Source organism: Canis aureus, chromosome 6, assembly GCF_053574225.1.
Source record: "Canis aureus isolate CA01 chromosome 6, VMU_Caureus_v.1.0, whole genome shotgun sequence".
Taxonomy (NCBI): domain Eukaryota; kingdom Metazoa; phylum Chordata; class Mammalia; order Carnivora; family Canidae; genus Canis; species Canis aureus.
Window position 1 is genome coordinate 49872902 of NC_135616.1, and position 27087 is coordinate 49899988.

The 27087-nt window shown below is 44.7% G+C and overlaps 1 protein-coding gene across 1 annotated transcript in view; it reads left to right on the top strand.

The window, feature by feature from the left end:
- STYXL2 (serine/threonine/tyrosine interacting like 2) overlaps positions 1-5196 on the top strand; it is a 30685-nt gene extending 25489 nt beyond the window's left edge. The window contains exon 6 of the mRNA XM_077901516.1: positions 1922-5196. Coding sequence (XP_077757642.1) covers positions 1922-4740 — 2819 coding nt within the window. The 3' untranslated portion in view covers positions 4741-5196. The remainder of the gene's footprint in view (positions 1-1921) is intronic.
- The last annotated feature ends 21891 nt before the right edge of the window (positions 5197-27087 follow it).

Genomic DNA, 27087 nt, shown 5'->3' on the forward strand with positions numbered 1-27087 from the left:
CTGTTGTGAGCCAGCCCAGTAACTTCACCTCCAAAGAAAGGAAGGAAGACTTTGGTGCTGGTGGTAGTAAGTGGCGGCAGTGGCCTGGTCAGCCAGTTAAAGGGCAGTCTTTGGTGAGAGACAGCTGAGCCCGGAGCTGGTGATGGGAGGAGAGGACACCTTCTGCCCTTCACCTCCCTCTAGTCACTGCTGTCCTTCGGCAATAATGTTCTTCTGCGTGACTGGGCCTCAAGTCCCTTCTAGGCTTGCCTTGGTCTCTGACTTCGTGTGACAAACAGTCTTAACTGGATGCAAGATGTGCTGATGAAAGTCACCCCCTGCCCATCCCATATTGTTAGCTAGGACTCTTAAAGATGTAACGAGCATCCCCAAAGACTGTTGGCAAATAGATTGATGGCAGCATGCAAGGAGGTCTCTCGTGGTTCCAGGCTGCTCAAAAACAGCCATTAGAAAGAAGGCATAGAAGGCATGTTTGTCATATTTATTAAGGACATGAAGCAGAAGATGAGGCAAGGGGATAACTGATTTATTGAATGCTAGAGTCAAGACTTGGTGAAAGTTTCTGGTAGGCTATAAGGTTATTTCTACCAAAAACATTAATAGGAATTGGTAAAGTTATCCTTATGTTTTAAAAATGCTGACACATGACTTAATAGCAGTTTTTTTAAAAAAACCTTTACAGGTTTCAGTTGATATAAAAGATAATCTGAGTTCATTTTAGGACCTATCCATCCACATTGCAAGCTTAAATGGCATCAATGAAGCCTCGGTGCCCAGAATGAGAGTGGCAAGAGGCCCACTCTATTCTGTGTGGATCAATCCAAATCTGAAATATATTTGCTCAATCCTGACACAGACTCCTAAGGAAAAAAAAAAAAAAAAAACTAATAAAGTTTGACCTGCAAGTTTGGCTAGTAATGATCGAAAGACCCAGAATAGCCAAGAGATGGGAAAAAAACTAATGAAGAATGTGATAGTGATCTCTAACATATTTTTGTATAAAAGCCTGGTTCATTATGGAAATGTCAGAATGTCAGAGTAGGAGCACGAGATACTCATTAGAGAAAGCTATACTTTGCCCTAACATGTGAAACAAGTTTCGAAAGAGTAAATTGATCTAAATATAGAGTGAAGGATGTGTGTGTATGTGTGTGTGTGTGCATGTGCATGATACTGAGCTCCCTGTCACAGGAAGCATCCAGTCTCTCCTGGATGATGGATGATCCAGCATCGAGGACATTGTAAAGGGAATTCTCAAGTTTCCACTATACTCCTGGTGCTTTCCCACACTGACATTATGTGTCACTGTGATTCATTCACCTCAGCCTCATTTCTTTTCTTCTTTCTTCCCCCTTCCCCCCATTCCTTTGTTTCTCCTCCCTCTGGTGCTCATCCATCTGGCAGGAAGAAAGTAGGGGTGCGCTCCAGTGTTTCAAAAGTGGGGACACTTGTTAGCTCTTTTCCCTCCCCACCCTTCCCTCCCTGCCCACGTTCAGGCAATGCAGAAAATGCTTGCCCAAGCGCAGGGCAGCCTCACTGGCCTCTCTGATGTCCGTAACATGGGGCAGTGATGCTCATCCCTCATGGGACTTGAGTGCAGATGAATGCCAGAGGCTGGTAAATATATTAAGTCCAGCACATCCAAACAGTGCTTTTCATTTATTTATTTTTAAAGATTTATTTATTCATGAGAGACACGGAGAGAGGCAGAGACACAGGCAGAGGGGGAAGCAGGCTCCCCACAAGGAGCCCAACGTGGGACTCCATCCTGGATCCCAGGATCACGCCCTGAGCCAAAGGCAGATGCTCAGCCACTGAGCCACTCAGGCGTCCCGCCAAACCGTACTTTTTAACACAACTTTAAAAACCCTAATAAGGAAGCCGCCGTAGTTATGTTATTCCGTCTCGTGTTTGCTTTCAGGGAAAGTCCTGGTCAGCAGTGAGATGGGCATCAGCCGGTCGGCAGTGCTGGTGGTGGCCTACCTGATGATCTTCCACAACATGGCCATCCTGGAGGCCTTGATGACGGTGCGCCGGAAGCGGGCCATCTACCCCAATGACGGCTTCCTGAAGCAGCTCCGGGAGCTCAACGAGAAGTTGATGGAGGAGAGAGAAGAGGACTACAGCCAGGAAGGGGTGACAGATGAGGCTGAGGAGGGCGAGGATAGGGAGAGCAAGGTGGGGGCCAGAGTGCACAGCCTCACGGTGCAGGAGGAGGAGGACACGGTCAGCCACCTGAGCGGCTCCTCCTGGGGCCGGGCCAGCCAGGCCTCCAAGCCCCTCAGCCTCATTGACGAAGATGAGGAGGAGAAGCTGTACGAGGAGTGGAAGAAGGAGCAGGGCCTCCCGGCGGGCCAGGCCCCCCCGGCTGGAAGTGCCCAGAGACGGCCGGCCTCTGGCCAGGGTACGGAGGAGCCAGAAGACGAAGAGGACGTGGAGAGGATGATTCGGGAGTGGCAGAGCCGAAATGAGAGGTACCAGGCAGAAGGGCATCAGCGGTGGGGGAGGGAGGAGGAGGAGCAGGCGCAGGAGGAGGAGGAGGGCGAGGGGGGCTCCTTCGTGAGGAGGAGCCGGAGGCGCTTGCTGAGCGAGAGCAGCACTTCGGAGAGTGTGAGCAGCCACGACATCCGGGTCCTGAAGCAGCAGCTGCAGGTGAGCAGCCTGAGCCGGGCTGGGAGGCGCCGCTCGGACTCGGTGTCCACGGAGAGCACCTGGGACACGTGGAACCAGAGGCTGCAGGAGATTGAGAAGGAGGCCGCCCGGCGGTATCGCTCTCGGAGCAGGAGGGAGGAGGCGGCCGCGGGCTCGAGCTCGGAGGCGGGGAGCAGGGGGCGCCAAGACGACGAGGAGAGCGTGTCTTCCGAGGCCAGCTCGTTCTACAACTTCTGCAGCAGGCACAAGGACAAGCTCACTGCCCTCGAAAGGTGGAAGATCAAGAGAATCCAATTTGGGTTTCACAAGAAGGACCTGGGGGCTGAAGAGAGCGGCGGTGAGCCGGGCGCCCAGGAGGAGGCCGAGGGCGAGAAGAGCGCCGACGTCAGCCTGACGGCCTACCGGGCCTGGAAGCTGCGGCACCAGAAGAAGGTGGGCGGCGAGAACACCGAGGAGGTGCTGGAGCTCAGCAAGGCGGACGCCGCCGCCTCGGCCAAGAAGAGGCAGCGGAGGCTGGAGCTGCTGGAGAGAAGCCGGCAGACGTTGGAGGAGAGCCAGTCCCTGGGCGGCTGGGAGGCCGCCGGCTCGGCCACCGGCGGGAGCATCCCCCTGTCTGCCTTCTGGGCAGCGGGCTCCTCGGTGGGCGCTGAGGAGGACGCGGCCTCGGTGCTCAGCACCCAGAGCCACAGCTCCCGCGCCTCGCAGGCGGGGAGCAACGCAGGGGGGTGCCTGGCCTCGCTCCCCGGCACAGCTGTGCCCAGCCTGCCCGTGGGGCCCGGGGACACCATTTCCATTGCCAGTATTCAGAACTGGATTGCCAACGTGGTCAGTGAAACTCTGGCCCAGAAGCAAAACGAGATGCTGCTCTTGCCCCGCTCGCCGTCAGCAGCCGGCTGCCCGGGGGACGACCAGGTGTCCCTTCTCAGCGGACACAGCGGCTCCTCCCTGGGCGGCCGCCTGCTGCCGCAGAGCCAGCCCGGGCCCGGCTCCGGCTCACCAGCCCTGCTGGCCTCCCGCGCTGCGGGGGGTCCGAGGGCCGAAAGTCAGGGGGGCAAAGTCAGGGGGACCAGCAAGCCTATCTACAGCCTCTTCGCTGACAACGTGGATCTGAAAGAGCTTGGCCGGAAGGAAAGGGAGATGCAGATGGAGCTGAGGGAGAAGATGTCTGAGTACAAGATGGAGAAGCTGGCCTCCGACAACAAACGGAGCTCCCTTTTCAAGAAGAAGAAGGTCAAGGAAGATGAGGACGATGATGTGGGTGACAGGGATGAGGACACTGACAGCGCCATCGGGAGCTTCCGGTATTCTTCCCGCAGTAATTCCCAAAAACCTGAAACAGACACCTCCTCCTCCCTGGCCATTTCTGATCGCAATGGAAGTGGTAGCAGGGCTGGCAAAGAGATGGACGGCAGTATCACTACGTGGCTCAGTGGCCTCCGGACAGAGGAAAAATCTTCTCCCCAGAGTGATTGGTCAGGAAGCTCCAGGGGGAAGTACACCAGATCTTCCCTGCTCCGGGAGACTGAGTCCAAGTCCTCCAGCTACAAGTTCTCCAAATCCCAGTCGGAGGAGCAGGACACCTCCTCCTACCATGAGGCCAATGGCAACTCTGTAAGGAGCACTTCACGGATCTCTTCTTCCTCTACCAGGGAGGGCAGGGAGATGCACAAGTTCTCCAGGTCGATGTTCAGCGAGACCTCCAGCTCCCGAGAGGAGAGCCCAGAGCCCTACTTCTTCCGCCGGAGCCCTGAGCCCTCTGAAGGGGATGCATCCCCGGAACCACGGCGTCCAAACTGGGCCAGGCCCAGGGACTGGGAAGACGTGGAAGAGTCATCTAACTCAGACTTTTCTGAATTTGGAGCCAAGAGGAAATTCACCCAAAGCTTCATGAGGTCTGAAGAGGAGGGAGAAAAAGAGAGAATGGAAAACAGAGAAGAAGGGAGGTTTGCTTCAGGGAGGCGGTCTCAGTATCGGAGAAGCACTGACAGGGAGGAGGAGGAAGAAATGGACGATGAAGCCATCATTGCTGCCTGGAGACGTCGGCAGGAAGAAACCAGGACGAAGCTGCAGAGAAGGAGGGAGGATTAAGCTGGGCAAGGTGGACCTGGGTCACGCAGCTTAGTGCAGGGCTCAGAACACACACGGCCACCACCCATCAAGGGACAGGGGTGTGGAGAGGATCATCCTGAGGGGCAGCAGGGCACTCGAGTTGGGGTGGAGAGGAGGAGGGGAGTGAGATCTGAATGCTAAACCCACCGACACCGCTTTCTGTTGCCCAATGTCCTCTTAAGCTTTGACACTTCACTTACACATGTGATCGTGTCCATCAGAGATTGGAGGTGAGCTCGTGTGACACCATAGCTTGTCAGAGATTCCAGCTTATATCCAGGAATACTCAATACAGGATGTGGTTCTGGTTGTGGAGGTTTCATTAGAGCCAGGAAATTCATCCTGTGGCGAGTCTCACCTCTCCTGGCAAAGCTGATTTCTGGTTGTTTCTCTTAAATGTTTGGGATCTCCATTAAAATGGTATGTTGTCTAACATTTCTTACGTCATTCTGGTCATTTTTAGCTTTCTGAACCTACCTTAAAAGACACAGATGGGTTATCATGAGCCAGTCTCACCTGGTTCCATAAATGCCGGCCTCCAGACAACACCGCGCTCTTCACATTAAAACAGTAACCAAGTATTTTGTCTATGATACAGTAAAGTGGGAAGACATGAGGAAGACCCTTGAGAGTAACAGGGAATTACAGGGAGATCAGGTTTTATTGGGGCGAGAGTGGTGAGACATAGGTAGAGAGGAGGGCTCCCTGGAATAGCAGAGAGACAAAAGCAAACCAATGGGGGTGAGGGAGAAGAAAAGAAGCCCAATACAAGGAGATGGAGATGGAGATGGAGATGTAGTTTCATGAAATCTTTCCGTCACCCTTGCTTTTCATTCCTTGGAGGATGGTCAGACCATGCGGTGGGCAGCTCACGGGATCCTTCCTGCACTCTGGATGGGCTAAGTTGGTGAGAATTCTTTACCCTTTATTCCCAAGGCATGTCTGCTTTACAGAACACAAGTTGGGTTTCTGAGGCCAGCTGGTGTGTTGAGCACCTTACAACGAGCATTGGTGGATTGGTTCCTATAGTTCCTTTCAACAGGCAGCACCTTGCAAGATTTGAAAATAGGCATAGGCCATGCAGGGCTGCAAGATGTCTAGATGTCAGTGAGCCTTTGTTCCTGGTTTCCATTGCTTGATAGAACACTCTTTTCTTATGAAATGGCACCATCTTAATATACCTCCAGCAAGAAGGCCATTTGTGGCCCATTTCTGGGTGAGCTCAAGCTTTCCTCTCTCATTTTACTCCAATAGGGAAATTTCTGGTACAGGCACAATCAAGTGGGAAGTCAATCTTCTGGATGGAGGAATGAGAATGTCCCTGGGACAGCAGCTCTCTATTTCTTTTCTGATCTTCTTACCTTGAGTTATCTTGCAATTTAAGCGTAAATACTTAGAGAGCCAAGGTCAGGGATGAATACACCAAGTGAATTGACAAGCCAGCTGAGCAACTGCCCCTAATACCCATCCATAGGAGCCAGTTAACTCAGGTTTCCACACATCTTTCTCTTTGTTAACATAAGTGAAAAATAAAGAAGTTGATCTCAGTCACTTTGAAGTAGATAATTTTTTTAAAAGCATAATACTCCCAATTCATACCCCACTGAATGGATGTTGAACAAACATGCAACGCATCTTAGTTTCAAGACATCTAGTCTTTCCCCAGTCCTGAAGGTGAGCCTGGGGGGCGGGGCACAGACCAGGGAGACCTCCAGGCCTGTTTTTAGCTGTGCTCATAGGCTATGGGCAGCCATGGCCCCCACATGGAGGAGCTCAGCTCGCCAGAGGAAGTCACCAGAGAGGGGCAGCATCAAGCCCTGGAGAAAGGCCTTTGTTTGCTGTGTCTCCATGGAGAGCTCCTTTAGGATCCTGTATTGAGAGAGGTATCTGTCTGGAAACATGGGGTTCTGAATTCAGCTTATTCCTGGGGTTCAGACTTTGTGTTGGGACACCACATCAATAGAAATTTTATGTGATTTTTTATGATTAGGATTAGCTGGAATTTGGAGTGTTAGGATCATAACTGTGACTTCTGAATTAGACCAAATCTGGGATGATAGGTTGCACTCCAGCCTTCTAGACTCTGAATGACATTAAAAGGTATGCATTGTGTCTGTAAAGGTCCCAGTAGGTGGCATGCCCCAACTGGAAACTGATGAGAGTTTAATGCAGGAACTATGTACAGAAGCATGAGTAGGATTAAGAGGACAAGAAAGAATAGTAAAGCACCCAGTTACTAGCAAGAGCGAAAAACTGATAACACCTTAAGGACGATGTGAGGGAGCTGTTTGCAGAGCCGGGCAAAAGCCACAACCATGGGGGAAGGGCCACCTGACAACCCGGCAGAGGAGAAGGGGTATGGATATCCTGACTTCCCTCTCCTTCTAGATTGTCATCATGCTAGTAACGTTCACTGGCCAAACCTAACTGGACTCCAGAGAGAAGGGGAGCCCAGTACCGGAATGCTGGAGAAGAACAAATAGCAGATCTGAGGGGGGGAGCAGAAAATACCCAGCATGGACATGAATACATTTGAATGGAAAAGCCACGTCCATGAGCCTCCCTGGTGATGTTGTTCTGAATAACTGAGAACACTGTGCGCTGAACACAAGGTCAATCCGCTCTTAAGAATTAATTAATGACTGGAACAGGGGTTTTAGCTACACAAAACCAATAAAGAGAGTCTGTAATTTTGTTTTACAGGAAATAAAAGGCGAAGACAGATCTGAATCTGTGTCCTTCATTGGTTAGGAGAAAACCTCCGCAATAAGGGGAGAACAGTGTTCAGAAGGGGGCCCCACAAGAGTGGAAACCCTGCAGAGAATTCTGGGGTCAGGGGCGAGGAAGAGAGAGAAAGAGAGCTGAACAGATTTTGCCCCAAAGGTGAGGCCCTGGAGGGTAAATGAAAACACAGAGGCTGTGAAGAAACAAGGCATGGGGAGCATGCCAGAACCAAACAGAGGGTGCACCCACATTAGGGTCGTTCAGAGAGGAGGTCCAGAAAGGAGTCCCCTACAAAGCCGTGGGCAAGTGTAGAGGGCTAGTGTGCATCCCAGGGCCAGGGCTCAAGTCTCTAGGCTGAAGAGGCAAGTACATGGAGCTGTTCCAGGCAGCCCCAAGACAGACAGGCTGGCTGTATGGAGGAGGCTGTCCTGCAAGAGCTTCGGTCAAGGGAACCAGCCTGACGAGATCCTATGGGGCAGGAGCCAGAGGACTTCAGCCTCAGGCTCCCGCCACCTCCCCACAAACCAAAACCCCGAGGCAAGAGAGTTGCATGCCATGTATCCCATCAGCCTCATGGGCACAGAGGAGGGTGGTAAGGGGAGCAGAGCTGGAAGGCAGATGGCCTTCTAGCCAAGAGCAAAGGCAAAATATGGGGCCAGTGCGCCAGTTATCCTGTGACATATTGTGGATGCTAGGTTATGAAGACTCTGCTTTTGGTGGTAGGCATGTCCCCAGAAAAGGGACGTGAATTTCTCTGGCCTCTGAAACGTTCCCACCTGGTATGGCTAGGGAGAATTATTAACCAGTGACAAATGAGTAGGCTCAGCGGTGTGCCAGGAGAGCATCGATCACGGAAGCTCGAGCCCTCACGGCCACGTTTGAGGCCTCCCTAGGCCCTTGCCTGTGGCTGCGCCAGGTAACTCTGCCCATCACATTTGCCGCCTGCCTTCTATTCCCCTCGCCACTCCCGCAGCCAGGCCCTCTGTCCACCACCAGCTGTTGCGGCTGCCTCCCTAACCGGTTTTGGCCTCCCCTCTTTTCTATCTAGTCTAGAACCAGACTAATCTTCCCACGGTTCATAATCCTGATTCTTTGTAATGCTTAGCTTAAAAACTGCAATGCTCCCTACCGCCTAGGTAATGAAGCTAACATTTCCTCACTGACCTTCAAGGGCCCCCTACCCTGCATTTCCAGCCTCATGGGTTGCTCCCCTCCCGTGCCACACCTCCCACATCGCATGAGCAGCACGCTGTTTCACACCCTTTATTGTGCTCTTTCTCTGGGCTGTCCCCTCTGCCTCAGGCATCCCCATGGTGCCCTGCCACCTCCCTGTGACGGTCCCATCACCCTCCAGGCTTCTCCTTCGCTACTAAACCTCTTCCAGCCTCCCTGGCCACCAGGGTCTCTTCCTCCTCTGAAATCACACAGCGTTTTGCTGGCACTTGTCTTCGATGCTTACCCTAGTCTGCTTTTTATTATAGGAATTTGGTACATAAGGATAAGAATGTCTTTTAGGATTACTGTGTGGTTGTAATTAAGTAAGATATTATTTTAATATACCTAGACAGGTGATGGCATACCATAGAATCTAGTAAGTTGTACATCGTTATGTGTAATTCTATAATAATAATGTGATTACTGTTATAATTACTATAGACACAATGTGCTAAAGTGGTTAAGAACACAGCTTTGGAATCTAATGGAAAAACAGCCAACACTTTATTAAGTGTTTACGATGCTCCAGGCACGACGCTAAGAGCTTTAGCATGGATTATCTCTTCACGATCTTACCCTTTATTTTTTTTACTTCATTTTTTGAAGCATATGATGTGCTAAACAAAATGAGAGGCACTGGAGATTCAGGAGAAACCAAGAGAGATGAGGGCTTGCCCTCAAGGAACTGATAATTTTATTAACGGAGATAGCAGTAAACAAGGAATTTTGAATAATTTGAATATTGTTTACTTATTTATTATCTGCTTGCCTATTTGTCTGTCTCTACCTACTAAACTGCAAGGCCCAGGGGATGCCTGGGTGGGTCAGTGGTTGAGCTTCTGCCTGCGGCTCAGGGCGTGATCCCAGGATCTGGGATGGAGTCCTGCCTGCTTCTCCTCTGCCTATGTCTCTGCCTTTCTCTCTCTGTGTCTCTCATTAATATATAAATTAAATCTTAAAAAAAAAATATGCAAGCTCCAGGTGTGTGGCTGCCTCAGTCAGTAAAGTATGTGACCCTTGATTGTGGGGTCATGAGTTCAAGCCCCAATTGGGGATAGAGTTCACTAAAAAATAAAATAAAATAACACAATAAAATGCAAGTTCCATGGGGGTGCCTCCAGTTCATTGCTGTATCCCTGCACCTAGAAGCCAAGCCTAGGATGAAAAGAACTCTTAACAAACTTGTGAAAAAAAAAAAAAAACAACAACAACAAAAAAAACAAACTTGTGTTACGGCTGAAGATGTTAGTGCTTTGAGAGAAGTAAGCCGGGTAACAGTGGAAATGGTGGGTGGGGAGCAGGGCAACAGTAGGATGATCAGAAGAACCTCTTTCTGAGGAGCTAAAACCTAAGCAATGAGAAGGAGCCATCCAGGTAAGGACCCTGAGGAAAAACACCCCCTGCAAAGAAACCAGTGGAGATGCTCGGGTTTAGAGGGATGAAACCATGAATGACCTGAGGCCATAGGGCAACTCCACGCCATACACAAAATGCAAATTGAGACAATCTGATTTTAGAGACTGTGTGACTATTTCACAGAGTATGTAACATCCATAAAATGCTTAGGACAATGCCTGGTACATAATAAATGCTCAATAAGCATCTCTTACATCTACTCCTGGATTGTTTTTAAATCAATCCTGTTTTAAAAGCATGGAATTATTGATCAGCTGGTTAATGATTCAGCATATGGATGATTTTTAGGACCCAAAGAAGTCAGTTTGTTGCTGTTTAGTTTCAATGATCTTTTTCCCTTCCCCCGCCCCCCCCCATAAGTGAGCAAGATGGAGAGGGTGATGGGAGAGAGAACATCCCAAGATACGCAAGGTGGGAGGGAACCCAGACATCTATTGGAAGCACAACAGTTCAGCCACCCACTTGGGAGAGCAGCCCCCATTTCACTGACACTGACTGTCGGGCCAGGGTTATTAAAAGCATTTCTTTCTGTCACAGTGACACTGCAGCTACTCCAGTGGAGGCCAGTCTTTTTTTCTTTATTATTTTATTTTATTTTATTTTATTTTATTTTATTTTATTATTTTATTTTATTTTATTTTATTTTATTTTATTTTATTTTATTTTATTTTATTTATTTTATTTATTCATGAGAGACAGAGAGAGAGAGAGAGAGAGGCAGAGACATAGGCAGAGGGAGAAGCAGGCTCCATGCAGGGAGCCTGATGTGGGACTCGAGCACGGGTCTCCAGGATCACTCCCTGGGCTGAAGCTGGTGCTAAACCACTGAACCACCAGGACTGCCCAATGGAGGCCAGTCTTGACCAATGTCCACGCTCTCCAAGGCGGAGCAAAGGCTGGCGTGGAGAGAAGGATAGGAGAGAGGAAAGCCAATCCCAAAGGCATCATAGTTATGACTGGTCCTGGCCCTGCTCTGGGCCGGCTACAGCTAGCCTGCTCTGACTTCATTCACAGGAGGCTGCTAAGAGCTGTTTTGGGAAAAGTAGGCATTCCTCAAAGGAACACAGAGCAACAAAGACCCAGGCAGCAGGCAAAAGGGCAGACAGCAGGCATGACTCACTGCCCTTTGCAGGATTTTGAGAAGACATGGCTTAAATGGATCATTGCCTTATTAAAGTTACTGGAATAAGAAGACCATGCAAACAAGCCCTCCAACAGGAAGACAGTTCAGTGGCTTCCTGCTCCTCACCCTGGTGGCCCCAAGAGAGGTCCCTTGCTCTTCTTTTGGAATTGCACTTAGGCACCATTTAGCCCTGCTGACCAATACAACCCTGCAAAATCACTGTTAACATCCCCCTTTTACAGACGAGAACAGTCAGACGTAAAGGGACTAAGTGATGTGCCCAGAATCACAATGTAAGTAGGGGAACAAAAATTTGAACCTAGTTATGTCTGATTTTAAAGCCTCTATCTACCACACCGTTTTGCCTTTAAGAAAGATCTATGCCCAGGGAGGGATTAAAACCAAAATTGCAGAGAAATCTGAAATCTGACTGCAGGGCTGCATCCATCCAGAAGATGCAGTCTACGAACAAAGCTAGGGCTCCAGTTGGCCTCCCTCCATCCTCTGTGTTAGCCGTCTCACTAATAAACAGTCTAGTGCAAAAGAGTGTCAGGAAGATGACAAGCACGGAGCCCCCAGGGACTGCTCTTAAATGGGAGCCTTACCTAAAGGATGGGATGTTCAAAGAGGTTTAGTTTTCAGCACGTTCTCTCCTCCCGACTCCTGGGAGAGAAGCTTTCATTCCAGGGAGTCACAATATTTGTGCGTATTTCAGACAGCTTTCTTTTTAAAGCTGTGCAGCACAGGTAGTTATGTAGCTCTGGATTTATTACAAAGGCTGCTGGGGGAGATGGCAGAGAGCGTGTGCGTGTGCACGTGCGTGTGTGTGTGTGTGTGTGTGTGTGTGAGAGAGAGAGAGAGAGACAGAGACAGAGATGGAAATAGAGACAGAGCAAATCACTCAGCCCCACAGTCTCTCAAACAGAAGGAAAATGCCCCCTGCTTGATAGCAATGGGGTCAGGGGGAATGAGGACTTCACACACAGCCAACATTTAGACAAATGGGTCTAATACTAGACCCAGTCAGTTGACCTGTATTATAATATATTATTCGACAACAGTTGGGACCTGCTGTAAAAGATCTCCTTCACTGGTTTCATCCATCCTTTCCTTCTTTCATTCAACCAGCACTTAGGGAGTACTTACTAGACGGCAAGAATTGTTCTGGGTGCTGGAAATGCAAAGAATGAAACACAGTGTCTTTCTCTGAAGAGTGTGAATGGGGTCTGGTGGGTTCTCTGTCAAAGAACTGCACTTGGGAGCCCAGAGGCAATTTTGGCTTGAAATCCCAGCATTAGACTCATTCCTTTGAATTAAGGCCTAGCTGCAGTTACAGTGTCTATGAATTAGGGGTAACTCCATGGCGTGGATTAGCTGGTCCCTTTGAAATGAGACAGACCCCGAGAAAATAAGTTTCCATGAGGAATATCAAAAGGTCCAGGAGCCTATAAATTGTGTCAGAGGATTAACAAGGGCAGCATGAGGCCATTTGCAAATCAAGAAAGAGTCCTTTCCTTCCTTTGTCTTCTATCATTGTAAGTTTCTTAAGATGCACATCTCACTGAAGCACAAGACAACACAGCTCAGGGACGCCTGGGTGGCTCAGTGGTTGGGGGTCTTCCTTTGGCTCAGGTCATGATCCTGGAGTCTCAGGATCGAGTCCCGCATCAGGCTCCCTGCATGGAGCCTGCTTCTCCCTCTGCCTGTGTCTCTGCCTCTCTCTCTGTGTGTTTCTCATGAATAAATAAATAAAATCTTAAAAAAAAAAAAAAAGACAACACAGCTCACTGTAAATATGTTGGCCCTCCACTCCAAGAAATTTTCTTTCTTTAAAAATTTTTTATTTAAATTCTGATTCAAATACAGTACGGTATATTGCTTTCAGGAGTACAGTTCAGTAATTCATCACTTATATATATCATCCAGTCCTCATCATAATGAGTGCCCTCCTTAATGCCCATCCCCCCTTCATCCCATCCGCCTCCCATGTCCCACCATCACCTTTCAATTTGTTCTCTATCATTAAGAGTCTCTATTGGTTTGTCTCCCTCCCTCTCTCTCTTTTTTTTTACCCCTTCCCATATATTTGTCTGTTTTGTTTCTTAAATGCCACACATGAGTGAAATCATGTGGTATTTTTCTTTCTCTGACTGACTTATTTCACTTAGCATGATACACTCTAGTTCTACCCGTGTCATTGCAAATGACAAGATTTCATTTTTTGATGGCCGAGTGATATTCCATTGTATATGTATACCACATCTTCTTTATCCATTCATCTGTCGATGGCACTTGGGCTCTTTCTATCATCTGGCTATTGTTGATAATTCTGCTATAAATATCAGGTGAATTTACTCCTTTGAATTTGCATTTTTGTGTACTTTGTGTAAATACCTGGTAGTGCAATTGGTGGATTGTCGGGGAGTTCTATTTTTAACTTTTTGAGGAAACTCCATACTGTTTCCCACAGTGGCTGCACCAGTTTGCATTCCTACCAACAGGCAAGAGGGTTCCTTTTCCTCTGCATCCTCACCAACACTTACTGTTTCAGGTATTGTTAACTTTAGCCATTTTGACAGGTGTGAGACGATATCTCATCATGGTTTTGATTTGCATTTCCCTGACGGTAAGAGATGTTGAGAATCTTTTCATGTGTCTGTTAGCCAGCTGTATGTTTTCTTTTTAAAAAATAGCTATTCATGTCTTTTGCCCATTTCTTAACTGGATTATTTGTTTTTTGGGTGTTGATTTTGATATAGATTTTGGATACAAATCCTTTATCAGATATGTCATTTGTGAATATCTTCTCCCTTTCCATAGGCTGCTTTTTTGTCTTGTTGATTGTTTCCTTTGCTGTGCAGGAGCTTTTTATCTTGATGAAGTCCCAATGGTTCATTTTTGCTTTTGTTTCCCTTACCTCCGGCAATTTGTCTAGTAAGAAGTTGCTATGGCAAAGCTGTAGTTATCAAGACAGTATGATACAGGCACAAAAATAGACACATAGCTCAGTGGAACAGAATAGAGAACCCAGAAATGGACCCAGAACTCTATGGTCAACTAATCTTTGACAAAGTAGGAAAGAATATCCAATGGAAAAAAGACAGTTTCTTCAAAAAATGGTATTGGGAAAACTGGACAGTCAGCCATGTGCAGAAGAATGAAACTGGACCACTTTCTTACACCATAAACAAAAATAAGTCCAAAATGGATGAAAGACCTAAATGTTAGACTGGAAAACATCAAAATCCTGGAGGAGAACACAGGCAGCAACCTCTTTGGCCTTGACCAAAATTTTCTTTTGTTTAAGTCTGTGTTTGTTTAAGTCTGTGTTTAAGTCTATGTCAGCAGATCAGCCAAGCCAATCAAAGTTTTTTAAAAGATTCATTTATTTATTTGAGAGAGAGAGCACATGCACACGTCAATGAGGGGGAGGGAGAGGAGGAGAGAATCTTGAAGCAGAACCCCCCACCCCCGCCGCCGCCGCCACTGAGCACAGAACCAGAATCAGGGCTTGATCCCAGAACCCTGAGAGCATGACCTGAGCAGATATCAAGAGTCGGCTGCTTAACTGACTGAGCCACCCAAACGCCCTAAGCCAATCAAAGTTTTTATTCAAGTATGCTAATAGTGGAGTTTTGGGTCATGATGTTTACTTGATACAAAAACATTGTTTTTGCTATGGTTATATACTAGATGGATTTTTTTTAAAGATTTTATTTATTTATTTATTTGAGAGAAAGATACAGCATGAGCAGGAGAGGCAGAGGGAGAAAGACAATCTCAAGTAGACCCCACGCTAAGCATGGAGCTGGACATGGGGCTCAATCCCAGGACCCCAAGATCATGACCTGAGCAGAAACCAAGAGTCAGACCCTTTACTGACTGAGCCACCCAGGTGCACCTACTGGATGGTTTTTAAAAATTCCATTTATTATTATAAAATATTTTCACCACCCCTACAATAATAAACAAAAAGCCCTCTAAACTCTGGCCTTGCAGACAGACCCTCAATAGTCTCAGCATTGAGACTGAGTTCTGTCCAGATAAATGCTACATAACTATGATGGTTGGCCATCAGATACCCATGGTACCTTCATTGTCTCCACTTGCCTGGCAAAGCCAACAGTATTTACTGTAGAAGACAAGTGAGCAGAACAATTTAATTCCATGGACAGCATTCAAACTTTCCTTCCCTTTAGCCCTTTAAATGTCATTTCATTAACTTGTGCATCCATCTACATAAGAAAACTAACATGCTGTGTCTATTTCATTATGATAAAGCTGAGAACCAATCAAGAAAATTACAGAATAAAATGGCACCAGACATTATACTTCCATCTTTTTTCTTGTTGAATACAATTATGTTTCTTCAAGTCTGAAGCTCTAAGTCAACTTTCAGAAAATCTCCCCCTCTACATCTTAGCTGCATGGTTGTAGCCCAAACTACCCCCAACCCCTAATTTCTCCATAAAATCTCTCAACTTGTGTTTGAGAGCCATTTGCCACTCAAGTTTCCAGGACTCACCAAGACCTTTCTGGAACCCAGAGTCGGCACATCTCATTATGTCAGTGATCTAACAAAAACCAAAAATCATTTTAATCATCATTTTGCAGATGGAAAAATAGGTTCAGGAGTTTAAGAAATTACTCAATCAACTGGAAAAAACAGAGTAGGGAATCCACCATAAAACTTTGAGCCTAGATCTCAAATTTCTTCACTGTGCTACTTTGATTGATTTTAGTTTTAGATCCAAAGCAATATGTGTCAGCATTGACTTAAAAAATAATTAGTTAATAATTAAAATGCAACGACGACATACTAGACTTTTTCTTTTAGTGTTATAGATCAGTAGGATGATTTTTCACATTTTTTACTTCAATGCCCACTCTTTAGCCATTAAGAACTTGCTAGAAAATGATCAATTTCCTTGGGGTGATTTTAAAAGATGTTCTCTTTTAATGAAATTCTGTTTTTTCTCAAGAATATCTTTAAATTTTTAGACAACAATTCTCCTTCTCCCAAGTCTTTTCTGGAATAGTAATATCTTTTTGCCATTTGAGTATGGAAGAGTTGAACTCAAGATTGGCTGGTTTAACCCGAAGATTAGTTTTAAACAAAGGTGTTCTCTTATTTTCTCCAGCAAGGAACTGGATGCCTCAGCACCCAATCATTTGGGTTTGTTTGTTTATCACAGTCTGTTTTGCTGCTCTATGTACTACTGTGCACTGGTCCCTTAATGTTACCAATAATATTCAGTGCCTCCACTGGTGGAATGTCCACAGACACTATGCATTCTTTTATTTCATATTCACAACAATCCTGAGACAGGCATTTCTATACCCATTTTGCAGGTGAGGAAACATGTTCAGAGAAGTTTAATTACTTGCTCAATGTCACACATCTAGACTGGTGGAACTGAACTTAAAACATATTTCTGCCTAACTTTGAAGCCAACACCCTCTCTCACACCCCACTTGGCCTCCCAACTGCAAAACGCTCTAGCAGGTATGACATGGGATTTTGAAAGTCCACAGACTTTTTGATGTTTCCAAAGCATTTTAACTACCATTCCCAGAACCCCAAATCAGGGACTAATACCATAAATCAACCCTGGGCACATAATTTTTAATTGAGCTGTATAGTATTGATGTCTCCCCAGCTGGATGTCCTGATCATGTCTGAGGTTATTTTCTGTTTGTTTCTCTTTCCTTTGGGGAGATATATTTGATTGAGAGCATCTGCTATTTTCTGGAACAATTTTCTCATTTGGCTTTAAGCTTGCTATAGATATCAGATGTGCTTCTTCAGATTTATTGGTGCATTTCACAAACATCATTCATACCTGTTGCTTGAGAATGTTTGTGTAAAGTGAGAATGCCCTCTGTTAGTGATGCCACCATCAGCTTACTTAATTCCATTGCTGCTATTCAGTCTTATAGGCACTTTGAAGGAAAGAAGAGAAACCAGCCCCTGCTAATGCTGTTCTGCTGTGGAGGCACCTCTGCCAATAAAAGAGATCTGTGCCTGTTGTACACAGTGATTCCATCACAAATTTCAGAGAACTGCAGCTAAAAGATTGGTGACATTAGTAACTCCTGCAGACTTCTGTCATTGGGAGTAGAGCTGCTGTTTACAGGAAGGTTCATGGCTCTGGTCTGACAGAAATACTGAGGGTAAGAAATCCCTCCCCGCCAGAACAGTTTCCTGTAAGAGTACAACTTCCAGGTTGGAAAGGACAAACCCAACACCCACTGACGAATTAGAGAATCATTAGATAATATATAAAAGGTAGATAATGAAGCATGAATCTAGGCGATGTAAATCTTTACAGTTTTCCCAGTAACATTCTTGAATTTTATTCTCCATTGCCAAGAAATTTTTAAAAACTTAAAAACAGAAAGGAAAATTTCACTGAAGCAAATTTAGAACATACACACAGAAACACACAAAGAAAACCTATCTATAATCAGAGTTCACTGTTAATATTTTTACATGTATATAAATACATATTTTTAATATATTTGACATATTGTGCATTTTTAAACTAATTTTCACTAAATAGTTTTCCATTCAAGATATTTCCCTAAAATGTGATTTTTAACAACCTCATAGTTTTCTGTCTTGGAGCTGCCTCATTCATTTTACAGATCTTTATTACCAAACAATTATGTTTTCTAATTTTCCCTAGATTCCTGAGATGAATCACCTAATACACGCATGGTTGTGTATCTGCTCAGTTATTTCTTCAGAATAAACCCCTGGGGTGCCTGGGTGGCTCAGTCAGTTGAGCAAAGAACTCTTGATTTCGGCTGAGGTCAAGATCTCAGGATGGTGAGATCAGGCCCCACATCTGGCTCCACGCTCAACAGGGAGTCTGCTTGAGATTCTCTCTCTCCTCCTTCCGCCACTACTTGGCTCTCTTGTTCACTCTCTCTTTCTCTAAAATAAATAAATCTTAAAAGAAAAAAATGAAATCCTATGAAGTTCTTACCTCAGTACATACATACTTAAAAACCAAAAACCTCTTTGTAACATATAGCCAACTGCCTTCTAGGAAGATTGTATATACGTGGTATCAGCAGCAGTATCAAACTCCTACCTGTGCTGGATATTGCAAATACACTTATCTTTGCCAATATAACAATGTGATGCTCATGATGGCTGTGGTTATGAAATGCTTGTTGTGTGCTAGGCATCGTGCTAGTGCTTTCCTAGATCTTGCAAGAGTGTGCCATTTTTAGGGCCTTGTCAGCCTGAGTGAGACTTATCTTCTAGTCCGAGCCCATGGTGTATTGCTCTCAGAGACTGGGAACTAAGACCCAACTGCCCCTGATCTCGGTTTTTCATCTGATTATGCTCACATGTCAGCCACCCTGGCCACACCTTCTCTGCACCATCATCCCCTGGATGCTTGGCACCTCCTTGCCCACGCCCCATGCCCCCCACAGCTCCCCACCTCCTCACCCTCCTGCAGATGGGCACTCCCTGCAGACCAACTGTCTTCTCTGAGTGCCCTCATCCTCTCTCAGCCTTAGAAGAAATCTGGCATTTCATTCAGGACACAGCTTCAGTTGCATTTCATTCAGGACATTGCTTCAGTTCTTAAGCAATGGCTTTTTATGCCTTTAGGCCACATGGCGTGTTTGCTAGAAGAAACAGCTGAAGATGGTTCCAGAAGGCAAAAATCGGAAGTGAGGAGAGCAGACCCAGAGTCTGCTGACTTTTGTTATCAGCTTTGTCATTTTATTTCACCTTAGAAATGATGTACATGTAAAGCAACACACATCTATTACTTTGATAAAAATTAAATATCTTAAAGAAGAAAAGTATAGAAATATAAGTAGCTTGCCCCAAATCACATAATAAAATACCACCTCATTGTTTTGCTTTGCTTTTTTTATATATTGCTACTGAATTTGACTTTTTTCTGTTTTCTGACTCTTGGTGTTTCATAATTTAAAAGTTGCTTCATTAGCAGTTGCTGTGCCCTTTTCACTTTGGGGTATTGATCTGACTAATTTACATATAGTCGGTAGTATTAATGCATTTTGACTCTGTCCTATATATTGCAAATCATTTCCTCAGTTTATTTTCTTGTAGTTTTATTAATGCCATTTTTCAGATATATAGACATTTTATGTTTTCAGATAGTCAAAAATTTCAGTCTTTGTCTTTATGGTTTCTGCTTTGAAAATCCTTTCCGATTCAGTAATTCATACAAATGGTTTGTATATGTAACTATATATTTATATGCACAGATGTTCATACTATTTCTTTACAATCTTTTTTATTTTTGTAAGGTTGGTAAGGACGTCCCCTTCTTCATCTTTGCCATTAATAAGTTCTGTCTTCTCTCTTCCTTCTTGCCTAATCTAGCTAAAGATTTGTTACTAGTCATTCGTTTCAAACAACCAACTCCTTATTGACTAATATTTTTCTATTCTATTTTAATTATTTCTGCTCTACTAGTAGTTATTTGCTTCCTCTACTTGCTCTGTGTTTACTTTGCTCTTCTTTTCTAGTTTTTTAATGGTGGAGGGTAGGATTATTGACTTGAAGTCATTTTTTTAAAGATTTTATTTATTTATTCACGAGAGACGTAGAGAGAGGGAGAGAGAGGCAGAGACACAGGCAGAGGGAGAAGCAGGCTCCATGCAGGGAACCCCATATGGGACTCGATCCCAGGTCTCCAGGATCACTCCCTGGGCTGAAGGCGGTGGTAAACCGCTGAGCCGCTGAGCCACCCGGGCTGCCCTGAAGTCATTTTTTTTAAACAGGTATTTACAGTTATAAATTTTCCTCTAGGCACTGCTTTAGCTGCATCCCAAAATTTTGAATGTTGTGTTTTCATTTTCATTCATCTCAAAGTATTTTCTAATTTCCCTTGTGATTTTGTCTTTGAACCATGGATTTCTTACCAAGGAGTGTGTTGTTTAATTTCTTCCTGTGCCCATCTGTTACTGATGTCTAATTTAATTCCATTTCATCAGAGAGCATACTTTCTATGATTTTGATCTTTTAAAATTTACTGACTCTTGTTTTATAAGCTAGCACATGGTCTAACTGGATGAAGTGCTCTTGAGAAGAATGAGTATCCTGTGCCTTTGTGGGCCATAGAGTTCTGTAAATGGCCATTCGGTCTATGGGCTTACGGTGTTAAATTTTCTATTTCCTTGGTGATCTTCCAACTAGTTATTTTATACAGCATTGAAAGTGGTTCTTCCATGGGCTTTGGATTATTACTTTCTACATCTTTTTGAGGAAGTTTTAATTGTTTATATTTTCCTAGAAAATTGTTTAATGCAAATTTTCAAATGTATTATATGAAGCATACTCACAAATCTTCAACATTTCTGCTGTATTTATGACTATATTCTTCCTCATTCCTAATGTTTTATATGTTTATTCATTTTTTGTTTATTCATTTTTTATTTAGATTAGATAGTAGATTACCTATTTCCTTGTATTTTATCAAAAGAAACTGTATTTAGGGATGCCTGAATGGCTCAGCAGTTTGGCGCCTGCCTTCAGCCCAGGGTGTGATCCTTGAGTCCTGAGATCGAGTCCCACATCGGGCTCCCTGCATGGAGCCTGCTTCTCCCTCTGCCTATGTCTCTGCCTCTCTCTCTCTCTCTCTGTGTCTCTCATGAATAAATAAAAAATAAAAATAAAGACACTGTATTTTACTATTATTTTTCTAATTTGTGAATGCTTGCTTTTATCTTTATTAATTGTATATCTCTACTTTCCTTGGGTTTGTTCTACTGTTCTTTTGCTAACATCTTGAATAGAACACTTGGTGCACTTATTTTTTATTTACACTTATTTTTAAATTTATTTATTAATTGAAAGAGAGTGTGTGTGAACAGGGGAGAGGCTGAGGGAAAGAATCTCAAGCAGACTCTCCAAGAAGTATGGAGCTCTATGCCGGCTTGATACCATAACCCTGAGGTCATGATCTAAGCAGAAATCAAGAGTTAGATGCTCAACTGACTAAGCCACCCAGGTACCCCATTTACATTTATTTTTAAATAAATATATAATATATTTAATATAAATATATACTAACTTATATTTATATTAAATTTTTTAAAGGCCACAAAGCTGACTCTGAATATAGCTTTGGCTATCCTCCCTAAGTTTTGCTAGTTGTTATTTTTATTGCCATGATTTCCTAAATATTTTGCAATTATAATTTTGGTTTTTTTCTTTGACCCAGGAATTACTTAAGAGAGCACTTAAGAATTTCCAATCATTTGGGTGGCTTTTAAAATTTTTTTGTGGCTGAATATGTGAGCAAATTTTTGTCAATATTCAATTTCTATAGGGTGTAGAGCAGGAATCAATAAAATAGGTCCAAACCCCACCTACTGCCTGTTTTTGCAAAGAAAATCTTGTTGAAACATATCCACACCCAACCCATTTATTTATTCTCTATGGATGTTTTCACAATACAACCACAGAGATGAGTTGTTTGGCTTTTTAAAAAATATTTATTTATTTACTTGAGAGACAGCACTTGAGAATGTGTGCATGCACAAGTAGGGGGAGGAAGAGAAGGAGAGAATCCTCAAGCAGACTCCCTGCTGAGCATGGAACCTCATGGGGGCTTGAGCCCATGACCCATGAGATCATGACCTGAGCCAAAACCAAGAGTCAGACACTTAACCGACTGAGCCACCCAGACACCCACAGAGTTGAGTAATTTTAACACACCTGTATAGCCCACAAAGCCAAAGTGTTTCCAATTTTGCCCTTCACAGAAAAATTTTGCCAGTGACTCCATAGGAATGAAGTATGTAGGGTATAAAAATTAACAAGACAGTCTTTAAATAGAACATCTATTTTTGTAAGTATAAATCACCACTATACAATATAATTTAATAATTAAATAAAACACAATAAGAGGATTTACCATCACCAGAAATGACTATGTTCCTGCAGGAAATATTGGGAAATGTCCTAATCCAGTCAAGGGAATCATAACTCAATACCAAAAGGTAACCAAAGAGAGCTCAAATTGGGGGGCACCTGGGTGGCTCAGTTGATTAAGCATCAGACTCCTGACTTCAGCTCAGGTCATGATCTCAGGGTCTTTAGCTGGAGCCCAGGGTAGAGCTCTGCACTCACCAGGGGTTCTGCTTCTCTTCTTCTCCGTCTCCCTCTACCCCTCCCGCTGTTAGTGCTCATGAGCACACTCTCTCTCATAAATAAATAAATAAATAAATAAATAAATAAATAAATAAATAGCACATTTTAGACCATGCATACCCTAGAAGTACATAAATATTATGGAAAAGTTGTTCTTTCCGATTTCATGGAATATCAATACTACTAGACTATTGAGCTAAAAATGTTATTATAGGGGTGCCGGGATGGTGCAGTTGGTTAAGCATCTGACTCTGGTTTTGGCTCAGGTTGTGATCTCAGGGTTGTGAGATCAAGCCCCAGGCCCAGCTCCACACTCAGCAGAGAGGAGTCTGCCTCTCTCTCTCTCTCTCTGTCTCTCTCCTTCCCCCTCTCCCTCTGCCCTCCCCACACTTATGAATGTGCTTGCTCTCTCTTTCTCTCTCTCTCAAATAAATAAATAAATCTTTAAAAAATAAATTAATATAAATACAGCAATGCCAAGGAGTAAAATGTAATTTGTATCCATTTTCAAGATAAAACAAATTACTAAAAGATATTACTCTTGATTGCAGTAGGCTAATTAAACTACACCCTAGACTCCAAGAGGATGCCTTTATTCACTTTGCCATGGGAAGTTGCTGTGGAATTGTAGTATAAGAGTAAGATGTTCTCTGTAATAATTATCAGTGTGTGTTTATATGGGTGTGCCAAGTTCCCAATTTACCTCCATTCAATACCTAAGAGGCTGGTCCAGAAGGCATTAAGCTTAAAATATTCTGAAATTGAAGCAGAAATTGGCAATGTGGATAACAGCCAAAGAAAATTTGATGTAATATTAAGTAAAAACTGTATGTCAAGGCAGAGTTCAGAGTACTAAAAAGACAGGTAGAGCACCCACTCAGGACAACAGAAATGACAGGATATCCATCCTGGGTGCAAACTTCTGGGACCTATAGCCTGGGCTTCTAGCTACCAGTTATGTCACACCTACCTCAACTGAGTGAACAAAAGCTTTGAGCCACTACCCAGTTTCCATCTAAAGGACCTTAGTGTGTTCCTCCTGTCAGCATATCCCAAGAAGCCAGAATTCTCCAGCACTTTCTCTTCCCAGAACCCCTGCTATGTCTTCTTGGTTTCTCTTTATTCCCTACTTTCTGGTCTCATAGTTAAACGGCATAGAGGAAGAGCCTCTGCTTTTTTTCTCCCTTTCCTAGAGTGAAATTATCAGCCAGAGAGGAAACTTCAGGAGCTTGTTCAGGATTCAACATTCTATTCATATCCGATACGGGTGTCTCAGTGGAAATGTGAGCAGCACCAGTGTAAGCTGATCAGTCCCACTGTAGTGTGTTTTGCATGGACTGTATGGGGGAAGAATGTTATGAACACTTTATCAGTGTTTATTCAGTCCCACAAAAAGGAATGGACACTGCATTCCAGAAGTGAATGCCCCTATGTGGGGCTTGGTGCTCATCCATCTTTTCCATAGCCTAAGTGAAATATTCCTGAAGAAAGAGTACCTAACTGGCTAATCTCTGATTCTATGGCTGCTTTGAAGTAGCCTGATCCTTGGGGTCCTGGGTGGCTCACAGTTAAATGTCTGGCTTCGGCTCAGATCATAATCTCAGGGTCCTGGGATTGAGCCCTTTTGGACTCCCTGCTCAGCAGGGAGCCTACTTCTCCCTCTACCCCTCCCCGCACTCATGTTCCCTCTCTCTCTCAAATAAATAAAATAAAATGTTAAAGAAAAAAAAAATCTGACCCTGTTTCCCCAGTAATGGCATAGATTGCTAGTTGTCTATCCAATATCCTTTCTGTCCCTTTATTTATAACATAATTATGATTTTGGGAAGAGGAGGGGTGCTGAAATCCCCAGCTCCTTTAAAGAGATTAGGTTAACTCTGTGACTAAATTCTGGTTTCTAAGATATTGGAAACCCTTGGGGAAAGCCCCATAAAAATGATATTTGAATCAGTTGGGAGTCCCCATTGGCCTTGCCATTCTGTTCCTTCCTGCCAGAACTGTGGGTTCAATGATTGGAAAGGCAATGTCCAACTTGTGACCTTGAGTGACCTTCTAAATGGAAACTATGTACAAAAGATGGCTTATTAAAGGAGTCAAGACCACTGATGACTCTACAGAGCCAGCATACCAGCCCTTAATTGCCCACATTTACATGAGAGAAAAATGAACTTCTATCTTCTTTAAACCACTACTACCCCAGATTTCTGTTGCTAACAGTGAAACACTATTTCTAATGCCCTATATGCCAAGCAGGATGCCTAGGGCTCACTGGTTAGGTGTATCTCTGTTTGCAAAGGAAAAATTGGTACTACAGATTTATACGTCAATCTTCTGTAAATTTGGTTAATAGGAATCAAGCTCCTAAAGACTTCTGTACTTCCAGTGAACTACAAATTTGAATTTCCAGGTCCTACAATGTAAAGAATATGAGATTAGAAGAAGAATAGTGAAGAAAACAAGTCCTTGAATTGGGATCAGCTTTTAATTAAGGGAAAGTGGTAGAGAGAAGGTTCTATGAGAAGTTTGAAGATAAAACAGAATTAAGTCAGAAAGGTAGGAGGGTTCTAGACAACTAAGCCAGGAGGCACTTCAGTATTCTTCATGCAGATCCAAACTGCCACCCACCCACCCCATCACCACCATATTCACAAAGCCCTGGGGGCCCAGAGTATACTCAAGGTCACAAGCCTCAGGAATTAGTAGCACAGACGCTGCTGATTTTCCCAGTAGGAAGCAAGTTTCCTTTCTTGCTGCCCCAAATCAACATTCGGCATGCTTGCAGTAGCCATGAGAGCCCGTGCTGGCCATCCATAGGACTTGATTGTTGTCCAGTATGTATGTAACCCACCCTGGGTAAATATTGGTTGGTTAATGGAGAAAGAAAAAAATCGCCAAAGTTAAAGTTGCTGGAATTAAAGTTAAAGTGGTGAATGGTAACTAAAAATAAATTCAGGGTGCCTGTGTGACTCAGCTGGCTGGGCGTCTTCCTTTTGGTCAGGTTGTGATCCCAGGGTCGAGCCCCTCATTAGGCTCCCTGCTCCGCGATGAGTCTGCTTCTCTGTCTCCCTCTGCTCCTCCCTCTTGCTCGTTCACATTCTCTCTCTCAAATAAATAAATAAATAAATCCTTTTTAAAAAATAAAAATAAATTCAGGCAATTTATAGTTAAGATTTGTGTCAGGAATTAATGGAAGGTAAGGGGAAAGTGTCATGTAAGAAATACTCTGACTGGCCCACAATACCATTACCTTCAAAGAAACAAGGTTGGTAGCAGAGGGTGGTGCTGAAGGGGAAGCGATGATCAACTTCCCTGGGCAAGGCCAGCCCTGGTCACCATTGGGGCCATTTCTCTCCTGGATGAGAGAAATGACCTGCCTGGATGACCTGCCTCTAGGCCAGCAGCCACTCAGTCCTGCTTTGCTTCTTCCACCACTTCCTGGGCTCTCTGTGCTGGGCTAGTCCATGTATTTGCTTTTTCAGGGCAAAGGACCCTATCAGGATGCCCGTGTCTCCCCACAGTGGTGACATAGGTAGTGACCACCACTGAAGGCTCCACTCAAGGCATGGCTGGTCCAGATCAACCCACAAAAAACCCGCTCTTCCAAAGTTACAGGCACTGGAGTCGTTTTCGCTACCTAGTTCACTGAATCTTTTCACCTGCTCTGTGGAGTCAGTTCTATTATTTTCCCATTTTGCATTTGAGGAAACAAAATCAGACAGGTAAGTCATGTGTGTCAGACCGCAGTTCCTGAGTGGTAGCTGTGGGACGCACACCCAGGGAGTGTGACTGTGGCGCCCAACTATTTACTCACTGTTTTCTATGAAACATAGAAGAGGGAAAGGAAGAGAATAGAAATAATGGCCAATTCCACCAACAGAGATGACTACTGGTTTCATTTCCTTCCTGCTGTCCTTATTGCAAGCTCCATCTGACATCACCGTGGCAGTAATGGCAGCTTCCCAGGCACGTTCCTGTGGGAAATTGTCTCTCTTCTTCCCTATCAGTGGCATATCTCAAGACCACCCCTGAGAAAAGCTGCACCCCTGCCCCCTCCAGGTGACCCCTGTGGGGCCCACACCAAATGAGTCTCTTGACCAGACCCAAGGCCTGTTCTGTCCTCCCTTCCCACACCAGGGCCCGGTTCCCGAAGAGGCCTGCCCTCCTTTGCGTACAGCATGGCTAACCTAATCATATCAGGTCATAATGCTGAAGCGGTAAGTCAGTTACTCCTCTTACTCCTCACAGGTGACATGTTTCTAAAGAGACAGGAATGTTTGAGAGATACTGTGGTTTTTTGCTGCAAGCCCAATGTAGAGATAACACTGGGCTCCACCAGGCTTTTGGCATTTTCTTGGAGCATGTCATCTCTATTTTGAGGCTTTACCAGTGGGAAAGAAGTGTTTTCACGGTAAAAGCACCAGATGTGGAGCTGTGATGAGGAGTGGTGGCAGGTGGGCAGTGGGGAAAGATGTTTCATCTTGTAACACAGGAAATCCCCGACCTGGGAGCCACTGAGGACTCTGGTGAGGGCAGCTCATCTTGGAGGTTGTTCTTGCCTCAAAGCCTAGGCTGACTACAAGGCTCCTTCTGCCCCCAGAGCACAATTAGAGAGAACGGAGGGCCCGGGCCCGAAAATAGAGCAGTGCAGGGAGAAGGAAAGTTGGGGACAGCCCTCTCGGACACGATGCTTCCCTTT